Source organism: Pseudopipra pipra, chromosome 5 (genome assembly GCF_036250125.1).
Source record: "Pseudopipra pipra isolate bDixPip1 chromosome 5, bDixPip1.hap1, whole genome shotgun sequence".
In the NCBI taxonomy this organism is placed as follows: Eukaryota; Metazoa; Chordata; class Aves; order Passeriformes; family Pipridae; genus Pseudopipra; species Pseudopipra pipra.
Window position 1 is genome coordinate 73152272 of NC_087553.1, and position 25593 is coordinate 73177864.

General features: G+C 47.5%; 1 protein-coding gene and 1 long non-coding RNA gene across 3 annotated transcripts in view; one reads left to right on the plus strand and one right to left on the minus strand.

Moving 5' to 3' along the window:
* PLXNA4 (plexin A4) overlaps positions 1-25593 on the minus strand; it is a 445892-nt gene that overhangs the window by 138641 nt on the left and 281658 nt on the right. For both annotated transcript variants that reach the window (XM_064656587.1, XM_064656588.1), the window contains exon 5: positions 13858-13958. In XM_064656587.1, the coding sequence (XP_064512657.1) occupies positions 13858-13958 (101 nt within the window). The remainder of the gene's footprint in view (positions 1-13857; positions 13959-25593) is intronic.
* LOC135415061 (uncharacterized) lies at positions 24260-25321 on the plus strand. The gene is made up of 2 exons (XR_010430954.1): positions 24260-24529; positions 25206-25321. It is a non-coding gene; the product is annotated as an uncharacterized LOC135415061 (long non-coding RNA).

Here is a 25593-nt window from a genome sequence, read left to right on the forward strand (position 1 = left end):
GGCAGAATGAAAAAGTCAAAGCATTTACTTCTCCTCTTAGTTTTTAATTTGGGAATGGGGGTAGTGGGGAAGGCTGACCTCACCAACTCACCCCAATCAATAGCTGATTAAGTGCAACACTCAATAGCAGGACTGATGTGTTCCTGAACAGCTCAAGAGGCCATCAAATAATATTTTGTCAATTGGCCAGATGAGTTTATGCAATGGGTCCTCTCTCCTTCCTTTCTCACCAGCCTTTCCAGATCATAATTCCATCCCTGGAAGTGTCCAAGGCCAGGCAGGATGGGACTTGGACCAACCTGGTCTAGTGGAAGGTGTCCCTGCCCATGGTAGGGGGATGGAATGAGATGGTCTTTAAGGTCCCTTTCAACCCAAACCATCCTAGGATTCTATGATTCCGTGATCCTCCATTGGATAAAGCTGGGAGGGAATTCTCCAGGTCAGCTTTTTGCCTTTGGTCCTTGAGAGCAGAGAGAGGAACAGAGAGCAGAGACCCACTATTGCTCTGACAGTGCTGGTAAGAATTAACTCCCTACCACACAGAAAATCACTTTAATATCCAGATATACTGGATATTAAATATATATCCAGAGCCATTTCTGAAAATAAATTTTATGAGGCAATAGCCTCAAGATGGAAAAAAAATCATTCTGCTTTCTGGGTTACTCATACACTGAAAGTTATTTGTGACCTTGTTTGCAGGATTGGGGCTGGGTGAGAATGAGGAGGGGATCAGGTTGATTCACTCTCATCCACGTTTGCGTTTTCTCTTCTCCCTGAGAAAAGCACAGAGCTAAAGCTCTTGGCAAGGATCCCAACATCATTCTCCTACCATTATTAACTGGCTGGCTCTTTAGAGGGGCTGGGTGGAAAAGGGCCAGGGCAGCCTGAAGAAAAGCCACCTCTGGCCCTGCCACATCTCAGTGGTGGCTCTGACAGAGATGCTCTGCTCTGATAACACCTTATCAGGCCAGGCAAGCTCTGAGAGATGAGGAACAGACAAAACAGGCCAGTGTTATCTGAACTGAAATCCTGCCCTTTTGCCCTGCACAAAATAATTCAGTGCTCCTTGGCAGGGCTGGCTGGCATCCCTTCCAAACTGGGGTTGGGAGCAGTGTCTGGCTGCCTATTCCCAGCTCCTGGGGTGCCAAGGGAAGGGACAGATCAGGGGGTCTCCTCCTCCTCTGCTGCAGCTGAGAAAGTCTGCAGACAAAACTTACACCCCTTCGTGGTGGAGGTTTGTGTCTGCAACAAGACAAAAGGAGTTTAGGGTTGTTGTGGTCATGACTCCACCTCAGCTCTGAGCCATGAGCCCCATAAGTGCAGGGACATCATTAATAATAGTTTTAAACTGAAAGAGGGTTGATTTAGATCAGATGTGAGAGAAGTGTTTACAGTGAGGGTGGTGAGGCACTGGCACAGGTTGCCCAGAGAGGTGGTGGATGGTCCAGCCCTGGAAACCTCCAAGGTCAGGTTGGATGTGGTTCTGAGCAACCTGCTCTGGTTGAAGGTGTCCCTGCTCCTTGCAGGGGGGCTGGATGAGATGACTTTTAAAAGATGACTTCCAACTCAAACTAGTCTATAATACTTTGGTTAATACAAGTGAGAGACTAAAGAAGCCTCGCTTCACCCCCTTTCCTTCTCCTTCCAGCTGCAGGCAAGGATGTGTTTCAAACACCAGAAGCATTTGGCCTCCTTTCTACTCCTGACAACAAGGAGGGAGGGAAGAGAGGATGCAACTGCACCCAGAGGACACCCACTTGTGAATTCTGGGTTCCCAAGGTCCCCAGGTGACCAGCACTGCCAGGCACCAGCACCTCCTGGTGCACACTTGGCTGGATTTTCCAAGCCACTCCCGTTTTTAAATGAGATCTAAATGAGGTCCTGCCCTTTCTGCTCCACATTTTCATGACAGCTCCAGCCTTCTGCCCTCCCACCAGACCCAGGAATCAAGCAAGGATGGAAAAAAAGAGAGAAAGAACACACCCCCCCACCCCCTAAAATGTGCATTCAGCATCTGCACCAAGGTAACAAGGGAGAGAAGCCTTCCAGGCACTGGTGAGTTAGATTGAGATTATTTTCTTAACATGTCTCAATTAAAATGTAGATCTCCTTTACAGCCTGGGGCAGAGGGGCAGGAGGCACTGGGAATGAGATATGGGAGGGACAAGCAAGACACGGGGGCCTTTGCTTCATTCCTGTCTGCCTTAACCCTTGTGGTGCCACTTCTGCTCTAACAGGAGGGGCACAGGGTGTTCATTGGGTCAAGCAAGGAATTGCACCATGTCTGCCAAGGCTCCTTCTGCTTTAATTGAACAAATCCAAAGCTTACTCAGCCACTGGTGAGATGAAATTATTATTTTCATGCTTTATATATGCTATATATATATATTTACTGTCTGGGAGCCCGCAGTCAGCACATCCAGCTCCTTACAGGACTCCTGCAAGCCACTCACCATCCCAAGGGCTTTAAGGTTTAGGATCCCACATCCAACTGTGAGGTGAGAAACTGCTACTCCTCTCCTACAAACAAGGGGCTAAAACAAAGGCAAGTAAAGGATTGGAGTAATTTTAAGCTGGGCATTGTTTGATACGGTCGTTTAGGTTTCATCAATAAATAGGTACTAAAAGAAACTGGCACTTCCAGAGGGCAATTCAGGGTTACAAGGAATGTGTTTAGGAAAAAGTGCCTCTCTTCACTCATCACTGAATCAAGAAAGCTGGTAGTGGGTGAGATAAAGCCCATCCTAAGTCACTTGTCCAAAATCATGCAAAGTATCTACAGCACAGCAGGGAAATTAATTCTGCTCTCTCTTGCCTAAGGAAAATTCTGTGCCCAGTGGATCATGCTGACATCCCTTTCTAAATGTACCAAGGGGTCCAGAACTTGTTTTCTCTGGTCAGAAACTGTCCCAGATCTTGTCTCTACAACAGTGTTTCAGTCCTTCAGCCCACTCCAATTCCTACTTCCTCACAATCTCTCAAATCAAGGTTAGGCAGAATCATCCTCCAGCTCCTCCACTCTGTCCCAGCAGACCCTTCAGCTTTTCTCCTCCTCCTCAAAGTATTTCTCTGCCCTCAACTTTCTCTTTATTTTTTGCCATGAAACAACCAAAAAAAAAAAAGACCAATTAATTGCTGGTGCAGCTTCCTGGTTAGGGAAGCAAATGGTAGAGGGAAATAATAAGAAACCTGCCCTTCCTTCCATTAGCAGGGGCTGGTGCATTATTACACGTGGGGCTGCCCCATGTCCTGCTGCCCACAAAGTAACACAGGAGAAATTCACAGCCAACACATCTGTTCTTCACTGTGATTTCAGCCTCCTCTGTGGCAGGATGGCAAGAAAACATGTTTTCTTTGAACATCCTGGTTCCTTGCATCCAGCTGTCTTAGCCACTCCAGTCTAGCTCTGGCTCCAGGGATGAGACTCTATTAAAAATGCACCCAATGCCCAATGGAAGAAATTATTTTGGTCTAATCTATTTGGCATCAGAACAGGAGGGAAGAAACGTTGCCTCTCATCTTGCATAATGTTTTATTTGAATGTTGTGTAGTGCATGAGATCAGGCTGTTGTCTGGCTCCTGTAATTCATGGAACTGAAACATCTGTGTCTGCCTTGGTAGATGGTGCCTGCTATAAATTGATAGGACACTATTCAAAAGCTGCTGAAGGACATATCTGAAGTGGGAAATGATGGAAGACAAGATGTTCAAGAAGACAGGACAATGATTTGCTCAGATCCACTCACCAAAGAAAAGAAATATGTTTATTTTTGGAGGATTTTCCTTGCTTACGCTGTGAGCACGGTCTCTTCCTCCTAACCCCAGCAACAAAGCCCCATCAGCAGGATGAGATAATCAGCTTCAAGCTCAGAAGCTCCTGTGAACTCTTACAACCTGCCTCCAGGACCACAGTACAGCTGGGAAGGGAGGTGGAATCATAGAATCATACAATAAGAATCATAGAATGTCCTGAGTTGGAAGGGATCCACAAAGATCACTGAGTCCAGCTCCTGGCCCAGCACAGGACAACCCCCAAAATCCCACTATATGCCTGAGACCATTGTCCAAATGCTTCTTCAACTCATGGCTTGGGGCCATGGCTTCCCTGGGAAACCTGTTCCAAAAATACCCAATTCTTGTACCCAAATGTATCTAAAAATTGAAAAAAAAAATCTCCCTGGTACAGAAGCCACATGAAAAAAGGATCTGCAGCTCTGCTGGGGGATGGAGTGCAGAGGGATGTGGGAGCAATAGGGAGCATTAGGGGCTGGAGACAGAGGTGCTGGTGGCACATGGGAAGACTTGTTGGCAGGTCACTGAATGTGGGAGTGTGGAACAGAAGATATTGGGAAGATATTATTCCCTGTGAGGGTAGTGAGGCCCTGGCACAGGTTGTCCAGAGAAGCTGTGGCTGCCCCTGGATCCCTGGAAGAGTCCAAGGCCAGGTTGGATGGGGCTTGGAGCAACCTGGGATAGTGGAAGGTGTCCCTGCCCATGGCAGAGATTTGGAATGAGATGATCCTTAAGGTCCTTTCCAATCCAAGACATTCTATGATTTTATGACCCCGTGATGGCCTGTGTTTCTGGGTAGGAGGGTGTGTGTGTGTGTGTGTGTGTGTGTGTGTGTGTGTGTGTGTGTGTGTGTGTGTGTGTGTGTGTTTGCAGATCCACGGAGAAACTGAATTTGGATAAAGACAAACTTAAAAGCTTTGCTGTGCTTCTCTTGCAGAGGAATCTCTTCCCAATCCTCCTGCCCTCCCCTCCCTTCTGAGACCTGTCACAGGTGGAGGATGAGGAAATGTCACAGGAGCAGCAGCGGAAGGGGAAGGCTGATGTTCCCCCACCCCGGGGAGAGCTTGTTTGCGGTGCCATTTTCCCTCACTGGCAGATCATTGGCTGCAGAGGAGCATCTGACAGCAAGGCAGAGCAATTCCCTCCAAACAGCCCAGAAACTGAGGCAGTTTCCTGAACCATCCACCTCTCATCACTCTCAGTGAGTGGCACAACCTTGCAGGAAAGCCCAGCCCTGCTTTATTGCAAATTAGGACTCTGGAAGACTTTAACATTCACAGAAGGAGTAAGACTGGTCAGGTGGCAAAACCTGTAGAATATTGTCCTTTCTGAGAATCTGTGGGGGCAGGATGTCCCAAGCTGGGGTTAGGCTCTCTTTCTCTGCCAGCCTACAGAGGTCTAAAGTCACTTGGCATCTCCTCAGGCCCCCAGCTGGTCCTTATCCTCCAGGAGAAATGGGTCTCCAACAGACTCTGTGTCCTATTTGTCAGCCCCAGGAGAACACTTCAGGTAACCCAGGTGCTCCAGTTGCAGCAGACAGCAGGGATGGGCAACTGAATTGAGCTCCTTGTATAAATAAAACCACCCATATTTCAAAGTCTCCTCATGTTCTCCACACATCTGTGTTTAGGCACCTGAATCAAGGCCTTATGTTGCTACTCCATATCTAAATATCTTTGCTGGCTCTGTCAACATCAATTTTAAAACCTCAGTCAGGGTACACCTCTTCCCTATAACTTTGCTTCTCAGCTCCAGTGCACATCTGACAAGCCTTTTAAGCTGACCAGGGTGGTCATACAGCTTTCCCCTGCCCCCTTTCCCTCCCTAGGTATCTGCTGTGGGATATCTAGATGTGACACCCACTGGTGTGCAGTGCCATGCTGAGGTGACGCAGGCGTGTCCCCTGTCAGGGAACCGGCACACAGGAGATCCTCTAGAAGCCCCTCAAGTACCACTGAGTACCTTTACCCCTCTCTCACTGCCTGTCCAAGCACATGAGGCACCTCCCAGCCCACATCAGGTTGTGTTCTGTGCTTCACATCAGAGAAGAAGAAACCTCGGAGATCTTTCTCTGCGAAGGCTGAACTTTCTGCAGCGCTAAACCTTGAGCTGCCAGTGTTTCTTTGATGAGGACAAATCCCAAGTAGGACACCTCACTCACAGGGCTGCATCAGGAGAAAGCTTCTGCTGGAACCCACTGCACAAACTAATTATCTTCCCACCCCCCCTCCCTGCTGCCCTCTAGCAAAATGAGCTAATCAAGGAAGGAGGTTGTTATGAAAACACATTTACCACACGCCTGCCTCTCGTGGCCCACAGTGCCCAGTGCTGTCCCAGAGTCGCCTCAGGCAGGTACAGCCACAGAGATAATCAACCTGTGAAGGGCAGAGCTCTGCCCTGCACTGCTCTGCAGAGCAGAGCTGGAAAAGTGTTCCCAAAAGGGACACCATGGCATTTAAGGAATGTAAGGACATCAGCGGTGCCGGACACAGCGGTGGGTCAGCTCTCCAGGACTAGCGGTGGGATGTTCTGCTCTGAGGTACAGGGCTGGTTCAGAGAGGTTTATTCAGTGTCATCACCCATCTGGAGTGAAATGGGATTCCCAGGAGCCTCCTTTATCACCGTCAATAGCCCTGCTCTCAGTCCCAAGAATTCCCTCCTCCTCTCTGGACTAAGAGCCCCGATCCCATTTCAAAAGGCCATTGCAGAGCTGTCACACTTGGGGCCAGTTCCTCTGCCCCAAAGGGGAGGCAGTGCCGAGGTGTGAAATGATGGGCACTTTAGCTCTACCTCAGCAGACAGATTAAAGATAATCTGGGCTCAGTGCAGAAAGGGCTGATGTCCCTCCACGGAGCCCCCCTGCTGCGCTTCCCTCTGTGCAGAGCCTCAAAGGCCCCATCTCCAGTTTCGATAACTACCTGAGAAAAGTGGGAATTACTCCCTGCCAAGGCCAGCTGAGGGAAGGTGACTCCACTTTCCCTTGCTTTCAGATGGAAAGGGTTCCCAGGCCAGCTGTGACCATTGATGGGCAGCACTAACACTGACAAACAACTGATCCAAACCAAATCCAAGACTTCAGATTTCCTGCAGTTACTTTCCCTCGCAGCATTTATGTTTTCCTCCCCATCATGTAACTGGAAATCTCCTGTTGCAATGAGAAACAACCCCAGATCCCTCAGACACACGGGGGTGTTGAACTTAGGAACTGAAGTAGCTCTGAGCCTCCCTTCTGGTGGGGAAGCACAGCCCAGCTGGCTACAGATTTCCAAGGAAATGCAGGGTTTGAGCTGGAAGCCATTTGTTCTTTATGTGGCTGACCCATCTTTAGGAAGATTAGGAGACAATTATCATGTGCCTTTGGCAAGTAGAGGGTCTCCCAGGTCTATGAAGGCACCAAGAGCTGACCCATAGCAAGAAAATGTGAAGGCAGAAAAGAATACAGAAAGATTTTTCTGTAAAAAAAATTGTCCCAGCCATGATTTTGAGACCCAGAGGGTGGCTGGGCGCTGGAACAGGCTCCCCAGGGAAGTGGTGTTGGCACCAAGCCTGAGCGAGCTCAGGAAGTGTTTGAACAACACCCTCGGGCACATGGTGGGATTTTTGGGGCTGTCCTGTGCAGGGCCAGGAGTTGGACTCGATGATCCTTGTGGGTCCCTTCCAACTCAGGATATTCTGTGATTCTCTGGGTTATTCATCATGTCAGGCAAGTGCAAAACACCTGCAGATTGCTGCCTTACTGGAGGGACTCCACTTTGCACCTTTGGACAAACCAACATGGGAAGTACAAAGGGAAGCTGAGGGTTTGCAGGACCAGAAGCCCCTGCAAGAGTCACTAAATCACACTTTTCTCACTGTCTGTTAGAGCCCAGAGTGGCACAGGACTGGGTGTGATATTCCAACCTTCTGCCCTGCTGGGTCCCTGAAACCTGACCTTTACAGCCTTTCCCAGTGCCCCTTCCCCACACAGCACTGGACTAAATCACTGGAAGGAAAAGAGATGAGGTGAAGGGGAAAAGAAAGAAAAAAAAAACCCCTCAGCCTGAAAGACAGTCACAGGCTTTCAGACAGCAGAAAGTCAAGCAAGAAAAAGACCCTTCAAATAAAGGTCTTATTGCAGCATCTGTGGGCAGCTTGGGTTACCTGAGACTCTCTAGTGATTCAGAAGACTTTGACCAAGAAAGTTAAAGCCAGGGGCAATCAATGAGCCTCTGCAAGCAGCATCCTATCGGGTTTCCTGCTGAGACCAGACAGCAGGAGTTGCACTTTGGAACTTTTCCCTTTTTTTTTTATTCCTGGTCTGGCAGTGAGTCTGAGTATGGATAACAAACCTCCCTCCCCCTCCGCACTAATCCCTCACTCCCTAGAAAACAACTTGTTTAAGTGCCTTTTTTCCCTCCATATCATGTTATAAAGGGGAATTGTAATTTCTGGGTGTACAAGTATCCTGTGGCTACAAGGCAGGTGGGAAGGGGTGGAGAGCAGGGGGATGTGGAGGGTCACTTCCCAGACACTGAGGTAGGTGTCTGCTGCCAGATGATGGCATAAACCCCTTCTGAACAGGGCTACCCTTTTGTGGGGAATCCAAAAAACTCTCCTATGGCTTCTGAACTTTCTCATAAACACCATCCAGGTCAGCTCAGCCTGAGGAATTGTGTGTAGGAGGTTTTGGTCATTCCTGGACTAACCCAGAGCCAAAGGGATCCAGGAAGGTGACTGGTATGGCCCATATCTAAGACTATTGTATCATTGCTTCATTCATGGGGTGAGGATGCCCAGAGGAGGCCACTGCATCCTGTTCCCATGGTTCAGGGGTAGGGGAGTGCTGCTGGCACATCCTCTGGAACTGGGATGCAAAGTCAACCTTGGCGAGGTTCTTGGGTGCCAGAAGGACACCCAAAGGACATGAGCAGCTCCTCAGAGATGAGCAGAGGAGTGCAGAGAGCAGAGCCAACTCCTGGCTCCAATAACTCTGCAGTAGGACAGACTGGAGATGCTCAAACAAACCCTCTTCCCTGTGCAGCAAATGTCAGTTCCTCCTAAACCAACAGGGCTTGTTGACGTCCTGCTTTGCTCAGTCTCCAGAGCTGGTAAAGGCTTCTGGGGAAGAAAGAAATCACAGATGCCCAAATGTTCCTTTTTAATGAAGAAAAAAAAAAAGTAATGCTTCATTTCAGAATGACTTTTTATTTTGAAATCTGAAGCAATTTACTAAAAACTCAAATAAAACCCCAAAAATGAGAACTTCCGAAATCTAAATGAATCATTCTCCAATTACTAAATGGAATCAGTGCCTTCCAAACAGCTTTCAGGAACATTTCTTATTAAAAATATAATTGTCCACTATGAGCCAGGGGAAGAAAAAAAAAAGAAGTTTTGAAATATCACAAGTTCTCCCAGAAAATGAGACTGTTTTCCTCTCTGATTGCAATTAATGACCTGCCAGCCAAGGAGTCCCCAGACCAGCAAGGGCAGATTCCAGAGCAGAAGGAGGCTGGTGCCTGGGGGTGCATCCTCCCTTAAGGACAGCTTGAGTATGTTCAGTTGTTCCTCTCAGAATTAAATGGATGCTGCAAAAAGGATGAAATGAGGCAGCACAGCCAAAATCTATGAGTGGCACTAACACAAAAGAGCCTGGGACAGGTCCCTTTTGCACCCAGCAAGGTCAGTGTATTTCCTGCAACAAAATGTTGCCTGTCTCTAAGTGATAAATAAAATGATGCTGCTCTTCTGCCCTAGATTTCCATTCTGTTGGCAGATGGGGGGTTAAACACAAGCAGAGACACCATTCAGGGCTGAAAACCTTCGTGGTGACCACATGCACCTGGAGCAGTGCATGTGCATGGAATAACAGAGTGGTTTGGGCTGGAAGGCACCTTAAAGATCATCCAGTTCCACCCCCGACATGGGCAGGGACACCTTCCACTGGACCAGACTGCTCCAACCTGGCCCTGGACATTTCCAGGGATGGAACATCCACAATTTCTCTGGGCAACCTGTGCCACTGTCTCACCACCCTCACAGAAAAGAATTCCTTCCTAGTATCCAATCTAGACCTAGCCAGGGCTCATTCAGCTCCTGAAGGGTTTATCCCTCCTCTGGGGGTAAAGACCCTGAGCTATTGCTGCCCCTCTGCACGTGAGTGGGAAAGGAGGAAGAGGAGGGTGTACTCTGCAAATGGATGGAGGCAGAAGCAACTTGCCAGGGGGGTTCTCAGGCATGGTCAGATACTGGATGGCATCTTTGAACAGTGCTGCTGATCTGACTTATAAGCTGCTGAATTCACTCCAGGCTTGCAGAAAACTTTTCCCTGCTCTCATCCCCCTCTGCAGCCCCTGTTGGGGCCGGTGACATTGCTGCGACCTTGCAGCCAGGCACCTCGGTGCCATCTCTCAGCTCTGGTTCCTCCTCTCCTGCTCCCAGCCCAGCCCGGCCCGGCCCCTCGCCCTCCCCGGGAGGCCCCTGCAGCAGCCGAGCGCCACATTTTCAATTTACACCAACTAAATGATTCATCGCCGCCTAAAGAGCCCTGAGCAGAGCCCGGGAGGGGAGCGGAGCTGCGGCGGGGAGAGGGATGGGGGGGGACAAGATCAGGGCGAAGATACGGAGATGAAAAGCTCCGGTGACCTGCTCTCTGTATCGGCTCTTCTCGGGGCAGCAGCCGATCAATCCTCCCCCCTCCCCTCTCCTGTCTGTGGGTCTGTCTGTCTCCTTCTCTCTCAGCGGACTCGAGTTTCCCGGTGTAAGGTTAGGACAGCAGAGCTGTGGAAATCGATTCCCGAGCCCTGGCACAACGCCCTCCCCGCACACACAGCCCTGGGAGAGGAGGGATGAGGAGCCTTCCCCGGGCATCTCGGACCTCTCACGTGGAGGGAGCTTGGAAGTGGGGGTCTGGGAAAGGCGGCTGCGTCACCCCTGAAGCAAAAATCCCAAAATAAGAGAGATGGGCGTGGGAGAAATAAAAAAAAAAAAAAAACAGAAGCAGATTTCCCCTATCTCCCAGTGCACACTGTTCCTCTTGATGGTTTATACAGGAGGGAAAAGATGAGTGAACAGCATGGCTTTGCCCACAGCCTAGTTCCCAGTCCTTCTCTACCTCAAGTCTTCACTAAAAACTAAAACCCCAAAACCAGAACTTTTGAAATCTAAACAAATAATTTTCCAATTACTAAATGGGTTCCTCCAGCCCAACTGAGTTCTTGCTGGAGGATGGTTTATAGAGGAGGGAAAAGATGAGTGAACAGCATGGCTTTGCCCACAGCCTGGTTCCCAGTCCTTCTCTACCTCAAGTCTTCACTAAAAACTGAAATAAAACCCCAAAACCAGAACTTCTGAAGTCTAAACGAATCATTTTCCAATTACTAAATGGGTTCCCCCAGCCCAACTGAGTTCTTGCTGGAGGAAGGTTTATACTGGAGGATGGTTTATAGAGGAGGGAAAAGATGAGTGACCAGCATGGCTTTGCCCACAGTCTGGTTCCCAGTCCTTCTCTACCCCAAGCCTTTACTAAATACTGAAATAAAACCCCAAAAGAAGAGCTTCTGAAATCTAAATGAATCATTCTCCAATTAACAAATGGGTTCCTCCAGCCCAGCTGCCTCCTCCATTCCTTCCACAAGCTCCCACATCAGCCTGGCTGGATTCAGCCATGCACTGGATCCCTGGGATGCCTGACTGGGAGGGAAGAAGGAAGGGTTAACAGTCAGGAGGGGAAATGTTTCCCCATGGTGGTGACACATCCCACTTGATAAAAAGTCTATTAAACAATCTTTAGATGTTCTGATGTTCAAAAAATTCTAATTTACCCTGAATATACTGTGCAGCCAAAACTTGTTGAACGGGATGTAATTGTCTCCTTGACTCTCAGGGCTACCTGAAAGGATGAGGAAACTGAGACCCAGAAAGCCTGAGGCACCTGAGGCTGGACTGAAAACCCCTTCCAAACTAGGATTGAAAATCAGATTACTTAACTGCAATGGCAACTAGAGCGAAGGAAAAGACTGAGGTGGGATTTGATAACATTTGCCTTCAAACTGCTTCAAAAAACCCCACAGGGAATTAATCTCAGCGACCCTCCTGAAAAGCACATAAATAGGAGGTGTTTCTCTTTTCCAGATAAGGAAACAGAGGTTAAGTGGCCAGAGGGAGGAGGGCACAGGGATGCACCATCAGCCAGGTCCACACTGTGAGGCCAAACTTCTCCTTGAAGGATTGAGTCTATAAGATGATTTTTTTGGTTGTTTTCACCAAGTCAATGCTGCCAATCCCACTCATCACGAGCCATTTAATTTTTAATACTCCTTCACAATGAGCTGCTGCACACCCTGCAGTTCTCTGTGCCCCTTTTCTCTCCTTTTGGGGATTTATTGCTGGAGGTATTGATTGATCCCTGCCACTGACCCTGGATGGAAGGAGATGAAATATCCAGCATTGCTGTGGTACAATCAATGGCCAAATTCACCCTTTCCTATGCTGCTTGTCCTCCACTGAGGGCAAATACATGGGGTTCTGCAGGAAGGATGCAGGGTAAGATGGGATGGAGACATCCTATAGAGCTGTACATCAAATGGAAATATCCTCAGGTCAGCAGCATGAAAGTTTTATGGGCTCGTACTGACCAGGCCACAACTCAGGATTGGTTTGCCAAGGATCCCTTGGACAATTCCAGAGCATGAGTCACGTTTTTGGGCATGTTTTGGGATGTATCCCCTAAGAGCTGATCTGAAATTAAACAGACTGTCATGGTTTTGGGTGAGGGTCACACAAGCTGACGAGGATTAACAGAAGGCTGCAATATGGCACAGGTTTGTTCCCTTCTGCTCTAGAAAGGAGAGGTTGCAAGAGCATCACTTCAACTTGGATCACTGCCTCTTCCAGGAGAGTTTGCGATGCAACAGGAAGAACTCGGAGGTGAACTCAGCAGGAGAAGACAAACACACTGCAACAGCAGTGTCCATCAGAAAAAACCTCCAAGGCTGCCAAGGACACTGTGAGACTTGGAGTGACAGCCCCCTGCAGAGCCACGCTCAGCTGGAGACGTCTGGGCGGACAGATCCAATGCACTTTGCAGCCCCTGTCTCTGCTGAGAGGTTCTTGGCAGATGAGACCACCCTGCCACTCATACCAGGAGCTCAGCCAACCTGACACCTCCCTCTCCCCAGCTCTGCCAGAGGCCTCTCTGCAGGAGGAGAGCACTGGCAGGGAAAGGCTGAAGAGAGGAAACTTCAAGATCAATAACATCATTAAAATTCCTAAAGAAAACAATGCCAGTGAGCCAATATCCCAGTCCTGAGGACACCTGGCTCCAGTGCTCCTTGAGAGGAGCATAAGCCAGTACGACACAATAATGAAATAGTGAAATGAGGTCCCTTCTATAAAGAAGCCCAAGAATATGGGCAGAGACACATTTTCTCCTCATCCTGTCCAGCTAAGCCAAATGAGCAGTTTGACCCCTTTGTGCTCATTTGGCCCAGTTGTGTTGGCCACAGGACAAACACTCAACTTCAGGGCCAACACTTTCCCACAGTGAACATGCAAACCATAAGGTCCCCTTGAAAATTAACTTAGAGTGGAGCCCATGATGCTTACAGGGATCTGATTCCTCTGTAAGAGCAGTGGAGATCATGAGAAATCCATAAGGGGAGAGGTTCGGGTCAGCAGTGGAAAGCTGGAGGTGCTGAGACAAGGGCACCCAGTCAGAGCCAAATTGCCTTAAGGAATGGAAAGAAGGTAAACATTTAAGGGCTGCTGGAGGGTTTGATTCAGGCTGGACAGGTGCCTTCCTGGTGCAGTCAGCACACCACGGATCACGTGATGGAGGAGGTCTATCCGGTCTCTACCATCCTTCTTTCCCCTTGCCTTCCGAAAAAATCCTTCCCAGTTAAACCAAGCCCTCCCCAGAAAGTCCCAGAGACCTTGTTGGAGGTACCTGAGGGACTCCTCGGCTCACCTGGCTCAGGTGAGACATCATTTTTCATCTCTACCCTGTGTTACCACAGGCACTGAGAGGAGATGGTTGGTGGAAAAGCAGGGCTGGGCTGGTGACCAGCACCAGCAGGTACTTACGTGTTGTGAAGGACACACCATCCACAGTGAGGGTCTCCTGAGCCCAAGCACTCGCTGCAGGTCTCGTACTGGCTGCACGACTCCACGGGCACCCGGGTGAGCTGCAGGAGGAAAGGGGACAACCTGTCAGGCTTTTCACAGCCCATAATGACTTGATGGAGGTGCAGCTCTCCCTGTCCTCTTCCTCTGGTGCCTGTCCTTCCAGAGGGACATCTATGCAGAGCTCGGCAGGCCTGGGGGATGTGGATGCAGTTTGCTCCAGGGCTCAACCTGGTGCAATCCCTGTCCAGACCATCACATCCCCTCTGGCCTTCCCCTCTTCCCCATGGCCTTCCACCCTTCATTGCCAGATGACCTCACTTGCACAGTTTCCCAGGGAATCAGCACATCAGGCAGGCTGTGGGGACCTGGTACCTCAGGACAACTAAACAAGGTGTGATCTTCTGCAGCAAGTTCAGCTCACTGGATCTCAGTGCTCTCTCCCACTTTGGTTTTGGGTCCTGTTGCTTTCTGGCTTCCTGGGAGAACTGAGGTCTTGTGATGTCTTTGCCTCTCTCCCATGACCTCCTGCACCACCACTCCCCACTGCCACCACCACTCCTGGTCCCAGAAGAGTGTTAGCTCCACTCTCCATTGCCTCTCTCCATTGTGCATCTTCCCAACTATCAGTTCTCCCCGTCCTGGAGAGGTTGCTTTCAGCAGGAAAAGGACCAAGCCTATCAGGCTGGCTATTTCCTTGCTGTCACCCTGCCTTTGCAGCTCAGAAGGCATCAGATGTGGACCTGAAACACCCATCTACTGCCAAAACGCTGCATTTTATTATCTATTTTTCTTTCATTTTTTCCTTTTTAATTAAAGTATTTCAGTGAGAGATTTCAAAGGCAGAAGGGACTGCCCAGCCTGACCTCCTGTCTCACAGACCAGTGCCTTTTGATTCCTCTTAGGTTTTGCAAGCCCCTTAGATCTTTTGAAGCCAAACACACAGTTTGGGCCCGATGACCTGACAGTCTCTTTTCCACTGAATAAACTTCAGAGAGCTTCTCTAATATCCAGTCAATTGCTGGTGTCTTCACCCCAGCTCCTGTCAGCAGGGAGAGTTTATTCCTTCAGATGATATAGTGTGGTATTATCCTGATGAAACACCACTGAGAACTGCCAACTGTAAACTGCAGAACAGTTACTCGTGACAAATGACAAGGGGATACACCTGGATCCCGGTGACAGTTTTTCACTTGGCACAACGTTCAACAGAGTTTGAGCTGTGAAGTGACAGATTAGGATCCATCCTGATTCCACCTGTGAATGAACCAAGAACCGGCTTTTTTTTTTTTTTAATTTTAAATATAAATTTATATCAGGCAAAATTCCAGCTGTGTATGGAGACCTTTTCTATTTGGATCAGAAATTGTCTTTCCCACCCCTATTCACGAGTCCCACGTGGTAGTTGATAGCCTATGAACAAAAGCTGAAAATGTGGAGCTTTGCCTTTGACAAGTGGCAGCAGCTTTAGAAAACTTCAGGTAGAAATATCAGGAGGTTTATTTATCGTTGCACCATTGCCTGTGCCAAGTCACCCACAGAAACCAACTGAAAGCTTTTAACGAAAAATGTGAGAATGTGGAGGAAAAAAACAAACAACCAAAACCCAACACAAAACCACTTTTCTCAAACTGAATCTATTGCCATGAGCATAAGAACATAATCAGGACAGAGAGAGCAGCAAAAGTGAGAAGATCAAGAGAGGGATGGAGTCATTCAAGCTTCTGTAATTATGGTGGACTTGGCAGTGAGAAGTTAATGGTTGGATTAGATGATCTTAAAGGTCTCTTCCAACCAAATTCTATGATTCTATCAAGAATTTCAAAGCTGAAATGGTTTGGCCATCAATGCAGTTGTTCCAGCTTCCTTAAGCTTCAGGTCAAGAAGGTATCAAAATGCTCATCAAATATAAATGTTGTGCTCCAGGATTACACCCAATTAGACTTGTTGAGCCCAACAGTCTGTGTTGCATCCAACTTCCAAAAATACATAGAATTTTTTTACAAGAATATATCAAGAGTTGCAGACCTTATAATTTATTATGTCAGCCATTCCCACCTCTTTCTTCCACCTAAGAAAAATATATTGTGTGTTAGTTTTCCTGGACCACACCTGGCTTGACCACCAGAGTACTCCAAGAAGAGGCAGATAATTCAGTTATGAAAGACTGTCAACCTGCCATTCCTTGATCCAGATGTAGCTGGTTGTGTAATCTCCCCCTTGGAATTAGAAATTTTTGGACACAGTTGGGATTGGCTCTGCAGTTCCTCCCCAAACTACCCTCAGTTTAACATACGCTGCTGCTTGATTTGTCCTCATTAGCTGGGGGTAGTTTTTCTCATCTCTGAGCTCGTTTACATCTGTCTTATAGAACTGAGCCCTGATTAAGAAGTTTAGATCTGAACATGCACTTTTCAAGCGTCTGACGATGTTGGGTTTGAATGTTCTGGCTCATAAGCCACTTGTGGCTATGATATATGTACAAGAGAGAGGTCCTAGAGGACTGAAATTTGCTATTTGTTTGCAAATTGCTGCAAAAAGAGTAGATAAAAAGTGGTCTCTGTAGGTTTTATTATTATTATTATTTAATTAGCCATCAAAGGATATCCAAGCTCCTTTCAGAGTCGAGAGGAACCTACTGGGAATCCAGATCTTCATCTTTGCAGAAATGTTTTCCTTTCAGTGTATTTAGGGTAGTTTGTGGGATATACGTTGCTTAGGAGCACACCTTGCTTGTGTTGCTGTCCCAGAGACCACAGATGTGTGGTAAGAGCTTCCACAGCCTGTCAGTCCCACCAGAGTGTGTTTGCATTGTGACATGTTATTCCTGCTGTCTGAGACCCTTTATGAGTTCACCTCAAGCAGCTTTATTGCGAGATTAATTAAAACTGCCCCACGCTGGTAAATGTCTCGGGCTGTAAGTGTCAGACCTTCTAATTAATACAGAAAGAAACTACAAAAAACAAAGGAGCTACAACTGAAAGGGAAGCCACCTAAGGGTCGTCTGCTGAAAAGAGAAAGAACATCAAGCAAATAAGGCACATCTGAGGTCTTATTTTCCTTTTTGGAACATAAACTCTAATTAATTCCGCTCAGCTTTCCAAGCTGAAAGTTTTGAGAACTGACCGTGGCCCTCCAGGGAACAGTCAGCTTTTTGTGCTGCTGCTAAAATATCTGGAAAAGGAAAAGTCCACACAGCCTCCCAATTACAAAGCCTTGACATTATTCACTGCAACGAAGGGACCAGACAGCGCTGAAGGTTGAAAGCTCTGTGGTAAACCAGGCTGTGATTACTCCTGCCACCTCTTCTCCATCCTTGGAAAGTCTGACAGACTTTTCAAGGTTATTTCCCAACATCAGTGAGGGTCTTTCATTGGGGTGAAACTTGGATTCAACGTTTTGCAGCAAATATCACAGAAGCACAGAATATCCTGAGCTGGAAAGGACCCATCAGGATCATCAAGTCCAACTGCTGGCCCTGCACAGGACAACCCCAAGAATCCCAGCATGTGCCTGAGAGTGTTGTCCAAACACAAAAAGGGTTTCAGCAGACAGAGGATGAACAAAAGCAAAGTGTCTTTAATTTTGGGGCACTGTGAGCCAGTTTAGAGTAATTTAAATGCTGGAGGTGGTCCCAGCTTGACTGATATTTTGGCCTCACTCTGCCAGAGCAATATATGGATGTAACAGAGATGCCTGTTGTTTTAAGGACTTATATCCCATACATTAGGAAAATATATGATACTAGGAAAAGGTTCTTTTCCCCCAGAGGGTGGTTGGACACTGAACAGGCTCCCCAGGCAGTCACAGCACCAAGGCTGCCAGAGCTCAAGGAGTGTTTGGGCAATGCTTTCAGGAACAGGGTGGGATTGTTGGGGTGGGCTGTGCAGGGCCAGGAGTTGGACTGGATGATCCCTGTGGATCCCTTCCAACTCAGGATATTCTGTGATTCCATATGTGATGAAGCACATTTTATCAACGGGAGCTGGAGCTGGAAGTGAGGTCTCATGCAGCTGAAGCAGGAGCTTCCGAATTGTCTTTGAAGATGTGGGCTTGTGACATCTAAGTTCGTGCAAGAAGTTCAGGGGAGACCTGAATATTGAACACTAAGCTATTAAGTATGATATATTTAGACTTTGGGTTCTTTGGAATATTGAAGGTATAAAAGTAAGGTTCCCGTAGAAGCCTGTGCACACACCTGATGGACATCTAGGAGCTGCTGTGCTTCCAAGGCTGTGACTGTAGCAGACCAGAGGGACAGAAGATCTCTGATCATCTCCTAGGTTGGCATTTCCAGAGCAACCATCGCCCCACAATGATTTCCAAGATCATTGGAGTGTGTGAAAGACCCAGGAGCCCCACCACCAGCACCTTGCTTGAACAGGGGAGACCAAAGGCTCAGGACCTGAATCCCTCAGGCAGGTTCGCCTTCTAGACTGTTCCCAACTCACAGCTGGGAAGGTGAGACACTGGAACTGGTTGCTCAGGGAAGTTCTGGAAGCCCCTGGATCCCTGCAAGTGTCCAAGGCCAGGCTGAAAGGGCTTAGAACAACCTGAGATAGTGGAAGATGTCCCTGCCCATGGCAGGGGTTGGGGCTGGATGGACTTTAAAGTCCCTTCCCATTCAAACCTTTCTGTCATTCTGTCACACTTTCTATCCAGAGTGAGGTGAGATCCCAGAGCCAGGGGTGGACAAGGGGTGAGTGATTCCAATGTCCTTCTCAAAGACAGCAAGAAAACAATGAGCAGCTCCAGCTGCCATTTCTGCAGCAGGATTTGAAGGGATATTTCACTTCATCAGCACATCCATTCACTGGATCCCAAAGAAATCATTTATGACTTTCTGGCTCACAAGGACACCTTGAAAAATCTGGCAAAATCCATAAACTGCTGCACAGTTCAGAGCACACCTACTACTTTAGGAGACCATCTCACCTCTGATCCAGCCTAACTTGCAAACTGCAGCTTCTCCAGCTCCCAGCTTCCCTTCTACCCTCCATTTCTAGTATGAATGAGTTACAGAAAGCCATTTAAAACAAAATGATTGAGTGTTTTGGATCTGATGGACAGTAGCAGCTAATCCTGTTAGAAATTTGGCTCCCACTTCTGCCATTATATATTCACAAAAGCTCCTGCTATGTGCTCAGTTGTAATTTTCTGGCTCCCGTTTCTGACTCTTTTATTTCAATATACATTGCTTCTTTCTCCCCTTAAACTGCCAACATTCTGGTCAAAACCTGAATCATTGCTCAATCTCTGCTGTTATAATTGGATGTTAATACAGAGGCAGGATTTATTCAGTCTGATGGACTAAGTTAATTTAAATGTACAAAAAGGCATCTTAAGTAGCCAATTTCCTTCCCAACAGTCAAAAGATACATTTCCAAAACACTGAACAAGCCCTGTGGGTTCTGGGAATGCTGCTATCTTTCGAGACTCAGCCAGTGCCCCCCAAAAATGCAGGAAGATTATGAGTGGAGCTTATTTGATTTCAAAGCCTTGCAAAGAGTGTTCATGATAATACAGTCTATTAAACAGAGGCAAGGCAAGAGCAACCTGAGAGACTACTGGAGGAACCATTTATGCACCCTAAACAGAATCAGTGAGGATGTTCTGTCACCTGCACAGCACCCCAAGATGTCAGTTTTATTTTGGCCTGAATTATGGACAAAGGGACTTAAAATTCCTCTGTTTGATACCCTGTTCCTTATTGTCTGACCTACAAACTCAGTGAAGAGCAGGAACACAGAAAAGCAAAGCCCAGGGGAGCTGAAGCCCATGTGATTTATACTGGTAAGAAACAGGACTACCACACATGTGGATGTAAAACTGGTGGGAGAGGAAATGATCCTGTGGGGTTGGAGATGAGGACCTGGGTTTCATCCCAGCCTGCCACTCCAGCATGATAAGTAAATAACTTCCCAGTCCCACTGGGACAGAGAATGTCATTTCTCATCAGACACCCCAAGCTTTGCCTCTTCATCATAGCACTCTTCCCAGGAAATCCATGCTTACACACCTGGAAAACTGGGGGCTTTAATTAAGAGCGTTAATTGGGAGCAGCAGTAGCTGTCAAGGACAAATGACACAATAATTAAACTGGGGGTCAATGCCCTGCTGGGTGGCAGGATAAATTACCTGTTCAAATATACTTGTTCATCAAAGGCTCTCTACCAACAGTTGTGTGTGTGCTGCTCTTCTCTTGTCTTTATCTCTTCTCTTTCTCTTCTCTTTCTCTTCTCTTCTCTTCTCTTCTCTTCTCTTCTCTTCTCTTCTCTTCTCTTCTCTTCTCTTCTCTTCTCTTCTCTTCTCTTCTCTTCTCTTCTCTTCTCTTCTCTTCTCTTCTCTTCTCTTCTCTTTCTCTTCTCTTTCTCTTCTCTTTCTCTTCTCTTTCTCTTCTCTTTCTCTTCTCTTTCTCTTTCTCTTCTCCAAACCTCTCCTCTCCAAACCTCTTCTCTTCCCTGAGCTGTCTTACACATCTTTGCTGAGAGAGGATTTTGGATTGCCAGAGCAAGTCCCCAGCCACAATCACACTCCACTTACACCAACAGAGGTAAAGCAAGAAGAGAAATAGGAAGCTTTGATGCCCACAGCCTCTGTGACAGCAGAAACCTCTGGGGTAGGGCTGAGAGATGGCAGTTCCCACCAGATGCTCTCATGGTGAGATTGCTGTTGATGCTCCCACAGCAGTGAACTTCTCTTTGCACACCTTGCAGTGCAGTTCTCCTCTTCATGCCTCCCTTGGCAGGACCTTGCTTGGCAGCTGGCTCAGAAAATCCAAATGCCTTGTTTTCCGTGTAGACTGTGCTGGGCTCCATTTCTGATCCATCAAGACTGTCAGTCTTGTAGCTTGTGGGGAACAGCTCTGTCATGGCAAGTATGAGAAGTGAGGGGTTTGCCTTCTCACCAAAGTCTGCCTGCAACATCAGAGTCTAATTCTAAGCCAGAAACCCAGGCTTTGTTGAAGGGAAGACCTTTTGCAAGGCAGGATTTGTCTGCTCTCAGTTTTAGATGAGATAAATCCCCCCCTGGATGTGCCTGTGTCTATCCACTGAATATAAAGGAGTCCACTGAATAGAAAGGTCAGGCAGAGACATTTACCATACACACCATGGTCACAAGGTGAGGTGAATCCCACATCAGTGCCACACAATTTTCTATTCTTCCTCGAATCTTGCCACTGAGAACAATCCCAAAAAATGGTAAGGCCTCCCCTCTTCCCAGTTGTAGCACCAGAATAAGCGACCACAACACATGGTGATTTTTATTTCATGTCTGGAAGAGTGGTAGAGGAAATACACAGCTAGAAAACCATTCCATAACTCAAAAGATCCGGTGTGATGACAGGGATTGTGTTTGAACAAGTGCCTTTCACCATCTGCTCTGTCAACACAACCCTCACACCAAGCTCATCCCTGCTCTCTGTTCTGGCTCTATTTCCAAAGGAACAGACTCTTGGACAACAAAGGTTATCTCAGCCCTTTTCTTGAAGGCTTGGCAGCTTCCCAGGTTCCCCCTTCACAGCACGACTGTGCTGTCCCTTCTTCAAAGAATTCCACCGCTCCATAGTGACTCTCCTCCCCAAAAACATCAGGACTCGAGGAGGAGCAAGAGCCACACCACCCTGCTGTGAATATGGTTGGCAACTTGGAGACTAAAGAGTGTGTTTCACACACTGAGAGGCTTCAGAGTTGAATCTCACTCAGTTTTCCTCTGAATTTACTCTTGTTTTTCCCCTGCCAAGGGTGCAAAACTCTTCCTTGAGCTGGGATAGCAACGGTGCATCCCACAGGCATAAAGCAGGAAAATTATTAGGAATCCTTTCAATATACCAGCTCAGAGGTGTGAAGGGATATTCAAGTGGTTTGACCCAAGCCTGATGAAACCAGATACCACCTTATCCACCCTGCAAACCATCGGCTCTGACCAGCTCCCTCTGCCTGTGGCATTCAATCCATGTTTTTCCCTGCTTGCTCCAGGTACCTTCAGATCCCCCCTGCCCTGTTTACACTAAATCTTTATCCCCTGGTCAAGTGCTTCAGTTGGTAAACTGTAAAACAAATGAGGTTTGGCTGCACATTTGTGTTCAAAAGCCTTCGAAATAAGAGCCTCATGTCACAATTAATGCAGGGCCAGGCCAGGCTTAATGAGAGCCAGTGCCTGTGTGGCCACTGGAGCGTGGCTGCTGAGTAAGGCAGAGATCATTACCCAGCCTCTAGAAAGGCTGTATATAGATTTAATTGGGACTTCTAAAGGAATTTATGTCACTGCAATGGCCTTTCTCAAAGTCCAGCATCCCTTGAAGGCTCGTAGTGGAGAAGAGAGAACAGTCCAAACACCCAGGGAGAATAGTTGTTTCTGCTGGGGGTGGCTACTTTCCATTGTGTTGTTCCACCTTCCTTTCAGATGTTTCCCATCACAGAATCAGAGAAAGACTTGGGTTGGAAGGGACCTTAAAGATCATCTAGTCCCAACATCCTCATGATGGGAAGGGATCTTTACCCTGAGTTATCAAGGAGCATCTTCCTACAGATTAATTCTCCTCAGCAGCCCTCTCATGTGTCCTATTGTACCTCCTTGTCCATTCCCACCAATTCAATCCTACCACCACTACAAATTCCATCTTTACACTTCTAATATCTTCCTGGACTATGAAATCCTCATCCAATTGCCTGGAGGAGCTTTGCCTCATCTCTCTCCCCAGCCACCCTCACCTTCTCCCAGGTTTCTGGCTCCACCTCCACTTGCTGACTCAGGCAGTTCATGAAGGATTGAGTTGATCAAACTCCCTTCTGCAGGCATTATCAAAGAAATTGTGGCAGTTTGAAAAATGCCCTTTTTTCAGATGTGATCAGACCTAAAATCCCCCATAATACCAAACAAAACCAGCTGTGCTAGCTGGGACCAACACTCCACAGATCCCAGATAAGAAAAGCATAAGAACAGGATAAATACACATGTCCCAAGTAGTTGCCTAGATTTTGGCTATTTTCACTCAGGGGAACTTCTGCATCTTATCTGGCTCTCTGCCATAACCCAAGAAGGATCTTTCTTTAGTTTTTTTTGGTTTATCTTGCAATTGGATTGACTTTTTGCATCCACACTCTGCTCTGCCAGGGAATTTCACAGGTCCAGGGCCCACTGCTTGAAGGAATCACCTCCTTTCATTTGTTCAGGACTTGGTTTTTCAAAAGTTTAATTTCATGCCCTGTAATTTTTGTATTTGCACAGGTGGTGAACAGTCATTTCTCATCCATCCCTTTATACCATCCATAAATTTGCCAATCTCTCCACATACCCCATCTCACCTCCTCCCAGGCAGAGGAATTCCTGCTTCTTCAGTCACCTCCCACTTGGAAACCACTCCATACCTCTGGTTGTAGAATAATTAAGTTTGGAAAAGACGTTTCGGGTCTTTGAGTCCAACCATTAACTCAGCACTGCCAAGGCCACCACTAAACCCTGTCCCCAGGTGCCACATCCACATTCCTTTTGAACACTTCCAGGGATGGTGATTCCACCACTCCCCTGGGCAACCCTTTCTGTGAAGAATTTTCCCCTAAAATCCAAACTAAACCTCCCCTGGTGCAACTTGAGGCTGTTTCCTCTTCTCCTGTCCCTTGTTCCCTGGGAACAGAGCCTGATCCTCCCTGGCTCCCCCCTCTTGTCAGGGAGTTGCAGAGCCAGAAGGTCCCCCCTGAACCTCCTTTTCTCCAGGATGAGCCCCCCCAGCTCCCTCAGCTGCACTTCACAGGACTTGTCCTCATAAGACTTGTTCTCTCCCGGATTCCTTTTCTCTTTTGACCATTTATTTACTCTTATTAGCCAAATGCTGGGAAAAGGAGATGACCCAGATCATCTCTTTATAGCCTTGTCTCCTCCCTGGACTCTCAGGCACCGATCACATCAACAAAAACTATTAAGTGACTGCCTTTAGCAGGGTGCCACCTCTCAGCTTGAGGTCCACGACCCTGTACATCCTTCAGGCTCATCCCAGATGAGAAAGAAAACACATCAGATTAAAGTGTGATTAAGACTGTGTTTCATCACAGGCAGGGAACTCGAAAAGCTTGATTGCTTTTAGCAGTGTGAGTGTACAGTGATAGTGATCTTCAGCTCCTCAGGGGGCACTCTCCTCCTTGCCCTGAAAAGGGGCATTTGGTTTGTTCCCAGATACCCTCAGGCATACCTCACTTCAAATTTATCTCTGCCCTCCTCTCTTTTTCCAAGCCATTCTCCAGGCAGGGCCCTCAAATCTGTCCGACAGGAGCTCCCGCAGCATCCATCGGAGTGATAACATCAGCTGAAGAGTTATGAGGTCACACTGCTTCATCTGCAGCCCAAAAGCTGCAGATCTGAGGCAGGGAGAGCCATGACAACCTGAGCTGCAGCAAACACACATGAACCCAGCCCAACACAAATTTGGGGCTTTCAGGGCTGTTGCACCTCTGCCTCTCCAGAGCGCTCACCACCAACAGCGTTACCGAGGGTTTCAGTCAAGAGCTGAGCAAGAACCAGGGAAAAAATGTGAAGCAGCCTCTTCCCAAGCCCTCAAATTTATGTCTGAGTTTATTAAAGGAGAGACAAGCAGACAGCACTCACAGCTCAGCTGGCGCCTGGGGGAGCTCTGAAGGTTCGGGTGGTAATTAGTGCTGCCAAAAAGACAACGACCAGGCAGAGATTCAGGCAACTCTTTCAGGGCTCATCTATTTGTCTTGAGACATCTCTGCTCTTTGTTGCTCTGTGGAATAAGAGAGGAAACTTCCCAGCAAAGCCCAGCTCCCTCTCTGCAGGGTTTTAATTCACACCGGGCTCGAAATGCAGAATTCCTACTGAGTGCAGTGAGGGTTGTTCCATCCCAGTCCCCAGAGCCCATATTTCAATGGATTAAGTGCACAGCCTAGTGCAGCAAGCACTACACGTGTTTTCCCAGCTTCCTCACACATTCATCTTGCCATAAAATGGAAAGTTCAAGGATATCTAATTCAGGGATCATATAAATGCATAACATTTAAGGTCAGAAGGGACCACTACATCATCTGTTCTCACCTGCTGTGCATCACAGCCACTACCCATCGAGTCTCATACTTAAACAAATAGTCTGGGTTTAACTAAAGCATGTTGCCTAGGAAGACCTCCCCTTTTGATGTGAAGATACCAAGAAATGGACAATCCCCCATTTCATGGGCAGTTTGTTCCAGCAGTTCATCAGTCACACCATAAAAATCTTGTACATGCCTCACTTTTCATGTGAATTCGTCAGCTTTTGGCTGCCAAACACTGATTCTTATTTTGTTTTTCTTTTCTAGCTTGAAGAGCCCTTTAACCTGCTGTTTTCACCCCGTGAAGATGCTCAGAGATCCTAGTGGAGTCACTCCTTAATCTTCCTTCTGATAAATTAATACTTGAAGATGCTTTCAAACTCTGTGAGGGAATCACACCTTCCCACTCCCTGTAAAGAATTTCTGTGGTTCTTTTGTGCTGCTTTTCCTATCTGACCACAGAGCATGACTACAACTCTCCCACTCTCCTGCACTCCTCCAAGGATGCAGGATGGTGTCAGCCTGTTCCTACTACAAGCAAGACTCGGAAAAACCCTTTTCAAGGATGTAAAGGAATGAGCCACTCATTCATTTCACTCACTGCTTTCTAGGACACATCTCCCACTTCCCAGCCTGACCTACATTCCTCCCTGTG